The following is a 12,318-nucleotide window of genomic DNA, read 5'->3' on the forward strand; positions in this document are numbered from 1 at the left end:
TAGGGGTGGTCACGCTTGATGTGCAAGATCTGTATTTTTATAGAGGATAACTTTGTTGCCGGTCATTTGATTAAGTTTAGCCTCATTGTAGAATTAAATTATTATGTTCTTATACGTCTACAACCAATTCTCTTTTTCAGGCTGGGAAATAGTATTAGGGTGACTCGGCCCAAAGGTATTTATAATAGTTTAATTTCAATTTAGATACAAATTGAGAAAAAAAAAAAAAGAATAAATAAATTTAAATTGATTGGGTTAAATTGGTTAATCAAATTAGTTTGGTTTTTGAACCATACCAAAGAAGAAACCCAAAGCCAAAGTGTAAAGGCCATAAAACCCATCTCCCACCGTCTTCGTTTGTTTCCGTAAACCCTTGTTCTTCTTCTCTGTCTGTCAACAGAACAGAACAGCCAAATGCTCCTCTGCAACATTCTCATTTCTAGTTGAAAGCGTTCAAGAAACGAAAAGATTCCTCTTCTTCTCTGTGTTGGGCCTTTGGACATCCGTGGTAATGTTGTGCCAATTTCTTTTTTTCTTGTTTTTCTTGTTCTTCGTTTTCTTAGTTTAGTTTGATATGCTTTACTCTTTGTTGCATGTCATAGTTTTGCCCTATGAATTTGGTCGATTAATTGCAATCATTCATGCCATTTATTGTTGGAATTGAGATAAACGGTTTATTATAAACCCCATTTGAGATACGGATCTGGGCTCGCTTTTCCCTTTGTGGTTGACGAAATTGGGTCCATTTGTATGTCTCTGCCCATCAGTTATTAGATGGAATTAACACTAAGTTGGTTTAGTTTTGATATAAGAACAAAGGAAAAGAGAAATCTGTAACCTTTGTTTCTGGTGCCTGAAATTGTTGTTGAATCTCACTTATTATCAGAAGCAGATTTCAGTAGGTGTGTGTGGAACAGTTTGAGTGATTGAGTTTTATGTGGTCTATGTATTTATTTCCCATCTATCACGGTGTCTATGAAGAAAGCATTGGAAAAGTAGAGAATTTGGCAAGTTTATGTTCTCCAAACATTTTTAAGATTTGGTTAGAGTCACTGTAATGCTGTTTTTCCTTCTATATTCTGTTTGATATATATAGCTATTTCGTGCATGTTTTTACTTTATAGAAGCTCCAAAATTCAGTAAAATTGTAATTGCATGTGTGTATCTAGATTCCCTATTGGTGTCGTATAAACAGTTTCCTTTTAAGTAGTAATACTTGAATGCAAAGAATCTGTATTTTTCAATGTTATTAAATTTTCAAGCACTACGAGAAAATAAAGACATGCGTCTAAGCACGTGCAGGAAACTAGTGAAGGAAACATGTGGCGTTCTACGATATTGCATAAGAGATGTGTTGAATTTAAAGTTGTGTATTGCATTACACACTACCCAACCCACCTTGAATTTGGTCTTGGTAGCATGCCTCCTTGCAATTTGTGAAATAGATATACTAAGTTTTAGTCCATATAGCATTTCTGAGTAAATAAGTGTCAAATCTGTCTAATTAATGATGCGGACATCCATAACAAACCTCTTAAGGTTTATCAACAAAGGAGGAAACGATCAGCCAATCCAACATTATCATTATGGTTGGGTTGAAATTTTAGAGCAGCTTTCCTTCTTTGTTAGTTTCCTAGGTTCTCTAGTTTTTCACATTTCAGTACGATTTTTGGTTTTCCAGATCTCAGTAGGATTTCTAGTTTTTCCAGATTTCTAGTTTCCTAATTTATTTGGGTTAGGATTTCAGTTTTATCAAGGGATTTTTATCCTATTGTCTCTAGGTTTTAGTTTGCTATAAATACCCCCCATGTAGTTCTTTGGAATTCAGAGTTGAGTTATTGAGTAAAGTTTATTTTCCAGAGATTGGAATTCTGGTTTGAAGCCAAACCCCTAGTGTGAAGCCCCTGGAGTGATTCCATACCTATCTTTATTCATTTAATTTTCTGTTTTTATTGTTTTCGCTTCCGCTAATCTACCTAAATCTACAGTTCACCCATATCCTATATCAATTAATATGCTCTTTTTTCAATTTATTGTGCATCTGGTAGAAAAAAAAGAGAAAATTCTGCATTCACTGCAGTAGATGATGGGTTATTGACTATATGGAGAAGTTGTAGGCAAATAGACTCCACATATTTGTCCAAGGCATAGATAATATGTTATGTTGACAAAAAGAACCAAAAGTTTTACATACGGTTATGCTTTATGAGTTGGTGGCGCATGCCCACAACCTTATTCTGTTTTAGGTATTCTCTTCTGGTTACATTTTGCACAGTCAAATTTATTATTTCTTTTAGTCTTAAGGAGAAACTTAGGTGTGTCAAATATGTTGATTGTAGATGGCAATAAGATGGTGCTGATACTGGTTGCTGTGTTGACGTAACAATTTATTATTAATATATACCTGGTGTCAATTTGGACAAATTTTGATGTATCATCTTGGATATGGCATGCTACGAAGTGAGTACTTTATGTTGTCCTTGTGCTTACATATTGTAAGTTATGGGTCTTTCCAGTATCCATAGGGCTTGTTATGATTAATAGCTAAATCATTGCAGTGCATCACTTCTCTTTTTCTAGGGGTTTGAAAGTTTGGGATAATTTGATGGGTTGAAGTCCTGGTTGCCTCCTGAGGAAGAACAGGGGCTTGGAAAACTGGAAGTTCAGTGGCTTTTATGCTGAGGACTTGGAGAGCTTGTGGAGATATGATTTGGAAAAGAATTCTGATGAGGAGTTCGGTTCGGTGCTTGGAGGACAAAGGTTGTTATATCAAGTGGTAGCAGATTACAGATTTCAGATAACAGTTGGTAGGCAAGTGCATTTTATGCATCATACGTGGTGTGGAAGTACCCCTTGTTTTATTTTGCAGCTGATGAGAATGGTTTGGTGTATGATGAAGGTGTACCTATTGAAATCATATGTTTGAACGTCCAAGAAAATTTGAATGAGTAGGAACTGGGTTTGGTGAAGGATTTCTTTTAAGACTTTAATTGGAGGAAAGGTTGGTGGACTGGGGGATGGTGGGTGAGGTGGAGTTTTAATGGGGCGCGAAGACTTTTGTTAGTGCTCTTTTGTGTTTGCATCCGGACTCTTTTCACTAGAAAATTTTGGGACAGGGAGCGTCATTCATTATAGGATTCTGATGATCAAATATTTGATCTAAACGGGATGGTACTAGTTAATAGATTCTATATGTGCAAGAACCTTTTATTTTTTGGTATCATGCAAATAGTTTCCTTGTAAGCGGCATTCCTTAAATATAAACAATCTTAATTTTCAATTTTATTAGGTTTCCAAGTTTTGGAATAGAAAAAATGTTCATCTAAATATGTGCAGGAAATAAATGAGGGAAATATGTAGAGTTGTACGAAGTTTTACTGCATTATGTTTACAGGTGCCAGTTGAATTTTTGAAGTTACGTGTTGCATTACATAATAATTCACTCACCTTGAATTTGGTGTTTGTAGCAGACTGCATTTTTATTAAATAGCATTTCTCAATGTTTTGTTTGTCTAATTATTATGATTTTTAATTAGATTACGCATCTGAAAAAGAAAAAGAAAAATGTTGCACTGAGTGCAGTAGATGATGGGGTATCAAATATCTGTAGAAGTTCTAGGAAAATCCTCTTGGAGGTCCACGTTAAATTTATCCTGATATTCATTATATTGCAAACAGATATCATGGATTTCTCCAATCCAAGACATCAACAACATGGGAAGTTGACGAAAACAACCAAAATTTCTTCTTATAGTTGTGCTTTTTGAGTTGGTGTCCCATGCCATGCCTTAATTCTATGTTAGTTATTCTCTTCCAGCTACAATTTGCATTGTTGACTTTGTGTTAACCAGATGCATCAACTATTATGATTTTAGATGGTGCTATGATTAGGCCGATACTGGTTGTATTGATATCAATATACCCAGCACAAATTTCAACAAAATTTGTATATTATGGCATGCTACAAGGTGATTATTTTTATGTCATCCAAGGTGGTATGGAACATATGCATGTTCTCGGTCTTTTGTCATGCACAGGGCTCATTTGGGTTATTAACTGAAACTATTTCAGTGGATTACAGCTCTTCTTATAGGAGTTTTGAAATTTGGAGCAATTTGATGGGTTGATTGACTGCTTGCATCTTGAGGCAGAATGGGGGCATGGAATCTGGAAGCTTTTCTTTTATGCTATGGACTTGCAGAGCTTGTGGAGATCTTTTTTGGAAAAGAATTCTGAAGTGGAGTTTGGTGGTTTTAGCACAAAGACTATTATATCACATGGTAGAAGATTATGGATTTCAGATAACAGTTGGTAGGCAAGTGCATTTTTTTAATGGCATGCAGTGTCTAATTGCCCCTTGAAGAATGCTTTTCTTGATTTGGCAGCTGATAAAAATGGTTGTGTGTGATGGAGGTGGTATCTCTCAGATCCCTGTATTTTTAGAGAATCTGAATGAATGAGAGCTGGTTTTTGTGTTGGATTCCTCGTAAGACTTTAATAGTGGTGAAGGTGGTAGAATTGGGGTTTGATGACTAATTGAGTTGGACTCTCAAAAGGAGAAGAAATTTGATGCGAAGACCTATTTAAAATTCTTTTCAGTGGAAAAGTTTGGGACAGGCACATCCCCCCCAACTTTTTATTTGGATATTGCTCATTAGAGAGTTTTGATGATTACTTGATGAAATGGGAAGCTTCTGGTTAGTGTTAATAGATGCTATGTGTAAGAGCTAAAATGAACCATGTATCATTTACATTTTTATTGTTCAGTGCCCAGGGAGCTATGGGATTACATATGTTATATCTTTGTGCTCTCATGCTGATGCTGAAAAGTGTCATTGACGTTCAATTGCAGGTTTATTATAATAGAGAGGTTTGGTAGGCAGTACCATTTCATTTGTCTTAGTGTTTGTGTGAAGAGAAATATCATATAGCATTTGAAGAGTAGCACTGTGTCATGGAGTTAAAGGAAAGTCATTGAGAGGACTATTCTATTTCTAGGGGACGTATAAATACTTTTGTTTTTTTTTTAAATTGGGTCTTCTTCTCTTTACAATTTCAATGGGATGCACCGTCTCTATATGACTTCTATTAGCACCTCGTAACAATTTTATTTAATTATTTATGGGGTGTTTTTAATTTTTTTCAAACTTCTCTTAGGGAGTAATATTGGAGGTGAGGGGATGAAATGTGGTTTATCCAAAAGGGGGTGTTTAAGGATAAACCATACTAAAGGGGATCGATTTGGTGTTCAATCCGTGCTCTTTCCGCGGAAAGAAATTTTGAGTAATGCTGCCCAACCTAAGGCATTTTCTTTTGCTTGTACAGCATCTTTGGGTAAGGTTTTAACAATAGATAATGTAATTGGACAGCTCACTCTTGTCCATCAGTTGTGTATGTGAAAGCAAGCAGAGGAATCTGTAAATCGCTATTTCTTTGTTGCATGTTTGCTAGGAAATGATGCTATTTTTCATCCTCTCTCTCTCTCTCTCTCTCTCTCTCTCACAGATGCGCATGCACACACACACACACACACACACACACACACACACACACACACACACTGTCTTTTTGGAATTCCTTGGGCGATGATAGCTACAGCTGATGTGTTTGTGGAGTTCATGTATGGTTTGTCAAGAAGACTAATAACATAAATTGGAGTCCACCGTTGCGTTCTTCATGGTGTCATTTTTTGTTATTTTGAGGGGATAGAGCATTCATTATGGAACTGAAATATGACTTTTTTAGGTTACCATTTGATTGGAAGATGAAGATAGTCTGACTTTTTCTATTTCTTTATTCCCCATTTTGGATTACGTTCTTCCTTGCGCTTGCTTGGTGTTTTGAAATTAAAACTTTTGCATTGAAAAACTTGTCTTAAAAATTACAAGGAAGTGCATGAAGTTCTAGAGTTTGATTCCTGTGTTTAAACTGACATTTTTTTTCTTCTTCTTGGAATCAGAGGTTGGTGCAATAGAATGGAGAAGACTTTTGGGATGCCTCTTCAGTAATATATGAAACTCCTATTTCAAACATATAAGAGGGTGAATTACTCTGGGACTTTATAAGAACGTGCACCAGATATTAGTGAGGTTGTTTCAGGTGAAAATGTTAATACAGAGTTCCCTTCCTAGTTCAATTGAAGCTGCTCTATTTTGTGTATCTAACCATGGGTTACAAGATGTCTTATGTAATTGGGTGCCTGGTGCTGAAACTTGGCAGATGTGTACAAAATGCGACTCTCATTGCAGCTGCAGAAAAGCTCAACTAAACTCAAAGGAAAACAAGAATACTGATGATTTGCCCTCGTTACTTTTTCCAAGAAGTTCTTCCCAGCTGTCAGCAGTCAGTATAATGTCTGAAAGTAGTGCACCTAATCTCGTATATAAAAGGAGGAAATTACGAGGAAACTCTGTCACCATATTTTCAGAAGATCGAGGAAACACAAGAACTGGTGATTATCTTTCTTTTGTAAATTTTAATGTTCCTTCAGAAGATCGAGAAAACACAAGAACTGGTAAGAAACAACTTGTTGATTCGCACATAGAGCATGAAACTAAAGCCACTCGAGCGTCTCCTCATTTATGCAATAGAGAGTCTCATGTTTTAAATTCAGAATCTTTTAATGGATGTTCTGTTGGTGAGGAATTAATTTCTGATGAAGCACCTAAAAACAATGTGCAAAAAGTTTTAGAGGTAAACAGCGTAAATGATAGTTGCTCATCATCAAAGTCAAATATGGAGCATCTGTCAGCAGTCAGAATAATGTCTGAAAGTAGTGCACCTAATCTCGTATATAAAAGGAAGAAATTAGGAGGAAACTCTGTCACCATATTTTCAGAAGATTGGGAAAACACAAGAACTGGTGATTATCGTTCTTTTGTAGATTTTATCGTTCCTTCAATTGCTGCTAAGAAACAACTTGTTGATTTGCACATAGAGCATGAAACTAAAGCCACTCGAGCGTCTGCTCATTTATGCAATAGAGAGTCTCATGTTTTAAGTTCAGAATCTTTTAATGGATGTTCTATTGGTGAGGAATTAGTTTCTGATGAAGCACTTAAAAACAATGTGCGAAAAGTGTTAGAGGTAAACAGCGTAAATGATAGTTGCTCATCATCAAAGTCAAATATGGAGCATGCTTCAACTTCCATGAAGACTGAAGTAGATGAAAATGGTGAGTGCTCCTCTTCTAGTGTGATAGTCATGGAGGCTGTGGGAGACCTGTCTGAAAAGGATCTATGCATCTCAATTCTTAGAAGCCATGGACTGCTTGGGGATGTTCAGGCTACCAGGATTTGTCGTTCTGCTGAAGACACTGGTACCAGTAGCAGTGACAGCTGTCATCGGTCATGCAAAATTTGTAGTCGTGCAGGAACTGCTCTGAAAATGCTGATTTGTGATAATTGTGAAGAGGCATTTCACATGTCATGCTGCCACCCCCGTATAAAGAAAGTACCTTTTGATGAATGGTTCTGCCATTCTTGTTTGAGAAAGAAGCAAATTTTAAAGGAGAAAGTGGCTAGAAAATCACCGAATATCACCAGTGTCATGTGTAGGAATGCATCATCTAAAGGCCAAGTGAATCCTATACTGTTAATGTTAAGAGACAATGAGCCGTATGCAACCAGTGTTCGGTTTGGCAAAGGGTTTCAAGCGGAAGTTCCTGACTGGTCAGGCCCAATAAATGAGTATGTTCATTCAATAATTTATTCTTAACTTTTTGAAACTTTTTATGCAGGTTAAATGCATACTGCCTTCACAAATTGGATGGATAACCTTGTTAAATTTATAGGCTGCTTTCTTTCCTTGTCACTCTTCCTTTCCACTCTAAGTTACAGTTGAATTGGTACTTTGACTTTCTGATTGTTCCATTATGTGGTTTATAGTAGCGCAAGTAGTTTTCCTTAGTTATTCTGTCTTCTATCCTTGTTTTCAAAGCACTTAGCATGCCAGGTAGGAAAGATCTCCTTCTGTGTGCTGGTTGTATTCCTGAACAATTTGTTGATTGTCCTTCTTCATAGCTATTTGTGTGGGATCTTCTGTTTTCACGTGCGTTATGGAAAGAAACAATTTCATCATCTCCTGCCCTTTTTTGAATCGCTATTTTCTCTCTTTTGGCATGCTGCTTACAAGTTACAGTTTTTATTGTTTTGTTTGATATAGTGATATTGATGGCATTGGCGAACCTTTGGAATTAGATTCTTCGGAGTATGTTAGATTGAATGTAAGTCCTTGATGTGTCTAAGCATTTGTAATCAGCATTTTCATTTGACAAGGATGATTTGGAAATTCTATTGAGCAATGGCCATTTTTCATTGTAGGAGCTGAACTGCAATAAACCTTCTAGAGTTAGCTCTATAGGTAATTGGCTTCAATGTCGAGAAGTTGTAGATAGTGCAAATGGAACTATTTGTGGAAAGTGGCGCAGGTAATTTGTCTATGGTTTTATGTTAACTTAGCACTTAATTGGAACCTGTGATGGTTATGATTTGACTGTTTGGTTGGAAAATTTTCTGAAAAATATGTATAGTATTATTATATTTGGCAAAATTACTTTAATGGAGAACATGAAACACTGATATAAATGAAGGAAAGTTGTTTGTGACTTGTCAAATTTGATAATTATAAAGTTATTTGACTGTCCCCAGTGCAATTGCAATCTTTTCTTATGTTAGTATTTAGATACTGGCATATTGTTCAAAGTTGAAGCTGCACTTCTCCCCCTTCTTTTTTCTCTGGGGATTTTTTGTTGTTGTCATGTCTTGTACATATAATTTGAGTTCTGATGTGGCAATGATAGGCCGTCTGAGTAAAAACAGAGGTATGATCAATCATAGAATATTTGTCAAACAGATCAATAATTGGGCATGGATGAGGAAGTGAAGAGTAGCATGGGATGCTAAGTCAAACATGTAGTGATTTTTACTCTAAAATGGGCATGATTCATGAGTCTTAGCTCAAGTGGCAGGGATGAAGAGCTGGATGTCAGCAAACATAAAATAAATAATGGGCATGAAAGATGGGGAGAACAGCTACAAGAACTTACTGTAAGCAAATAAGTAATATCGAAGAACTTGCAAAGTTAAGGTAGAGATAAACTAAAAATTGTAATAATGTTAAATGATAAAGAGTGGTGAGAACGATGGAAGGTCATTGAAGGATGATTATATGAAAGTTTTTCCTTGGATCAAGGAAGATGGGAACAGAACGGGTTTTAGGACCAGATGGAATTCTGATTGACCCGTGGAGATGTTTAGGAGATGAGGGTGTCTCTTGGCAAACAAAATTATTTTATAATAGTATGATGGTAAGGAAATGCTTGAGTGGCAAAAATTGATGATTCATAAACACCCAAAAGGAAAATGATGAGTCATAGTATGAAACTTTGGAAGAGTGATTGAAACTTTATGATTTCTCCGTTTCTTTCCCTCCAAATAACCCAAATTACAGGTAACACACTACAACCTCAATGACTCGAACCTTCTTCCCACCCCCAAAATGCTGTGCTTTTCACTTAAAAATAGTTTTTGTTACAAATTCAGAACTTGGTTTATACTCTTTGGTCAAAATTTGTGTTATATCTCTTTCGCTCTCCTAGATTGATTTTCTACTTCTTGTTGATATGTTATACATCTTTAACATTATGGGAAATTCTCATATAGCAGGGCTCCTCTTTTTGAAGTCCAAACTGATGACTGGGAGTGCTTCTGCTCTATCCTTTGGGATCCAAGCCATGCTGATTGTAATGCGCCTCAGGTGGACATATCACTGACAGTCTTCATATGTCTCGGTTTTTTAGATTATTTTTGGATATTTAGACCATATCATGAAACTCTTAGAAGAAAAGGTATAGCAAATTTCTACTGACAGGGTCCTCAAATGTGCTCACATTGCAACTGCTAGATTCTGTGGTCTTCACCACAGTATTCCTACTCAAGCCTCTACTGCCTAAATCTTTAAAGCCATCAGTACCATTTGTATCCTCCATTACCGCCATCATCTCCAAACCAAAGTTATCTTAATTGTTTCACAAAAACATATCTGAGTTTGTTGAAGAGTTAACTACTATAACTTTATCCTATGTTAAAACCTTTCTTGTTCCTCCGTTACTTCTATTATCTGAAACACCGAAATTCTCTTGATTTTTTTTCATGAAAGTACAATGATGAGAAGGTTGTTGTTTTTAGTTCATGGGTTAGAAACTTAGAATTTCTTTGATTCTGTACTTGGTTAGGATTTTTGAGGTTGTCATTGTTGAGTTTTTGGGTAAGAGATACTTGAATGAGAGGAATCTGGTGAAGAGATGCAACTTCACCTTCAATGATTAGTCTTTGGCAGCATATTTTTATTGTGAAAAAGCTTGGTAGAAAACACTTCACTATCATTTTGTCTTTCTTATGCCTATCAGATTTTGTTGATAGTTTTATAGTCTGTTCTATATTATTTCTATTATTAACTCTAATGCAAACTCTCCTTTTATGTGTCTGGCTCAGGAACTGGGAACGGATCAAGTTCTGAAGCAACTGAAGTATATTGAGACGGTCAGTGTAAATAACTCAATGAAACTACTGAAATTTTAAAGGATAACCCAAAGAAAAAGAAAATGAAAAGAAAAAGGTTGATATATTTCTTGAGTATGTTGAAATATTTTGGTAACGGAGAAACTCAGATGGTATGGGCCAAAATAAATAAAAATGAGCTAACGGTTGGCAGATACAAGAATGTACGGTTCAAGTTACATGTGTTCATTTTTTCTAGGGGAGGTATGGATAGATTTATTGAGAGAATTGAGATGGGACATTAAATTTTACTATTGAATTGATGATTACTAATTCCTTTGCAAACTTATTGGGGGAAACATCTGTTGTAGTGAATTTCTGGCATATCTAAACTTACATAATGTTTCATAGTTTTAAATTCATGTGCTTTTGTCAGAACACAGTTCCTGAAAATCCTTTTTAAAATTTACTAAGTTCTTGAAATTCCCTTTTAAAATTGTCTCAAACATGTGCTAACGGCTAACTGGAGTGTAATACATCAGTTTGTGTACTGTTTTTTTTCCTTCTGGTTTGTCTTTGGGTTCTTATTATTTCGTATAACATGCAGCTGAGGCCCCGGCTATCTGCAAAACGGCATACTTTGGATGGCACCAAGAGTACTGGTGATTTACAAAACCCCATAACAGATGCAAAAAGTATACAAACTCTATGATATGATGAGAACTCATTAAAAGTGTCGATACAAACCCAGCTTGTTACTCATGTTGTACATTTATTTCATATATAACAAATTGGGTTAGAAATTTTCACCGCAGTTGAATGTGTAATGATATAGGCAAGTATATGTTTATGAGCTACTGTCTTGCGCGCCTCTCTTTTAAGTTTTTAACCTCCTTCGCAGTGTTGTTTGATTTTCGTCTTTTAATGGGTGAACTGAAATGTGGAATGGATGGACGAAGAACTACAAAACTAAATTGTGAATATCATATTGTTCATGATTTTCATAATGAAAAATATACGACCTAGGATTTTCAGCTCTCTTGGGAAAGCTTATAGTAACTATAAATGTTTCCTTGATTTTATTCCATTAAAGTTTCGTTCTCTGATTAACACTACCTATAAGCTTTTGTGACAAGTCTTGGTGGATTTCATCATAAGTTGAAGGTGGTGTTGATTGGTGGATTTCAGAGTGAAACAACAGAGTAAGATTTCCTGGTCTAGTTTATTCGAGGATGAAGGCATTTTCCACAAAACAGAATTTCAGGCATTGTTTCCAGTGTAGTGTGATATCCAGATGAAACTTAAAATGGTTCCATTCTGAGGTTGAGAAAAGTATCGCCTCCACTAAAATTTCATGGAAAAAGATAAATGCAATTGCATTGTTCAACTCTAAAAGTCTAAACCTTAGTCTCTGTCCCAAATTTCTGTATTAAAAAAAAAAAAATGTCAACGGGTCTAGCCCTATGAAAAGAAGGCCATGACTTGCAGACTACTCGTTTCAGATTCAAACCTTCATGGCACCTTTGGTAGGTGCGTGAGTTGTAGTTTAGACTATCGCTCTGCTAAAAATAAAAATAAAAGTTTGGAACTGATGCTGATAGTTATTGCTAACAAGTTATTTGGTAAGATATTGGTGTTGTAACTGTTTTGGAAACAAAAGTTGCCTCCGTGAGGTGGTTGCGTATTGCGACGTCGAGTTTTCTCTATTCAACGAAATTAATAATTTGAACTTGATTGCAAACCAAATCAAACTATAGGGCTGGATTTATCAAAATTGAAATGAAAAAAAAGAGTGAAACTACTAGGACAAAATGGGAAA

The 12,318-nt window shown here is 35.8% G+C and overlaps 1 protein-coding gene across 4 annotated transcripts; it reads left to right on the forward strand.

The window, feature by feature from the left end:
- Nucleotides 77-11,538, forward strand: LOC18790932. Of its 4 annotated transcripts, none has more exons than XM_020567126.1 (8): nucleotides 77-508; nucleotides 5,960-6,099; nucleotides 6,220-7,688; nucleotides 8,164-8,224; nucleotides 8,322-8,428; nucleotides 9,666-9,756; nucleotides 10,494-10,541; nucleotides 11,107-11,538. In XM_020567126.1, the coding sequence occupies exons 3-8, from the start codon at nucleotides 6,220-6,222 to the stop codon at nucleotides 11,209-11,211; spliced, it is 1,881 nt and encodes a 626-aa protein (XP_020422715.1). In that variant the 5' UTR covers nucleotides 77-508; nucleotides 5,960-6,099; the 3' UTR covers nucleotides 11,212-11,538. The 4 variants fall into 4 exon arrangements, with proteins under 4 accessions (XP_020422715.1, XP_020422732.1, XP_020422726.1 ...); XM_020567143.1 differs by having other exon boundaries at nucleotides 5,960-6,089; XM_020567137.1 differs by having other exon boundaries at nucleotides 77-505.

The sequence above is a fragment of the Prunus persica genome, chromosome G1, assembly GCF_000346465.2.
Source record: "Prunus persica cultivar Lovell chromosome G1, Prunus_persica_NCBIv2, whole genome shotgun sequence".
NCBI classification, from domain to species: domain Eukaryota; kingdom Viridiplantae; phylum Streptophyta; class Magnoliopsida; order Rosales; family Rosaceae; genus Prunus; species Prunus persica.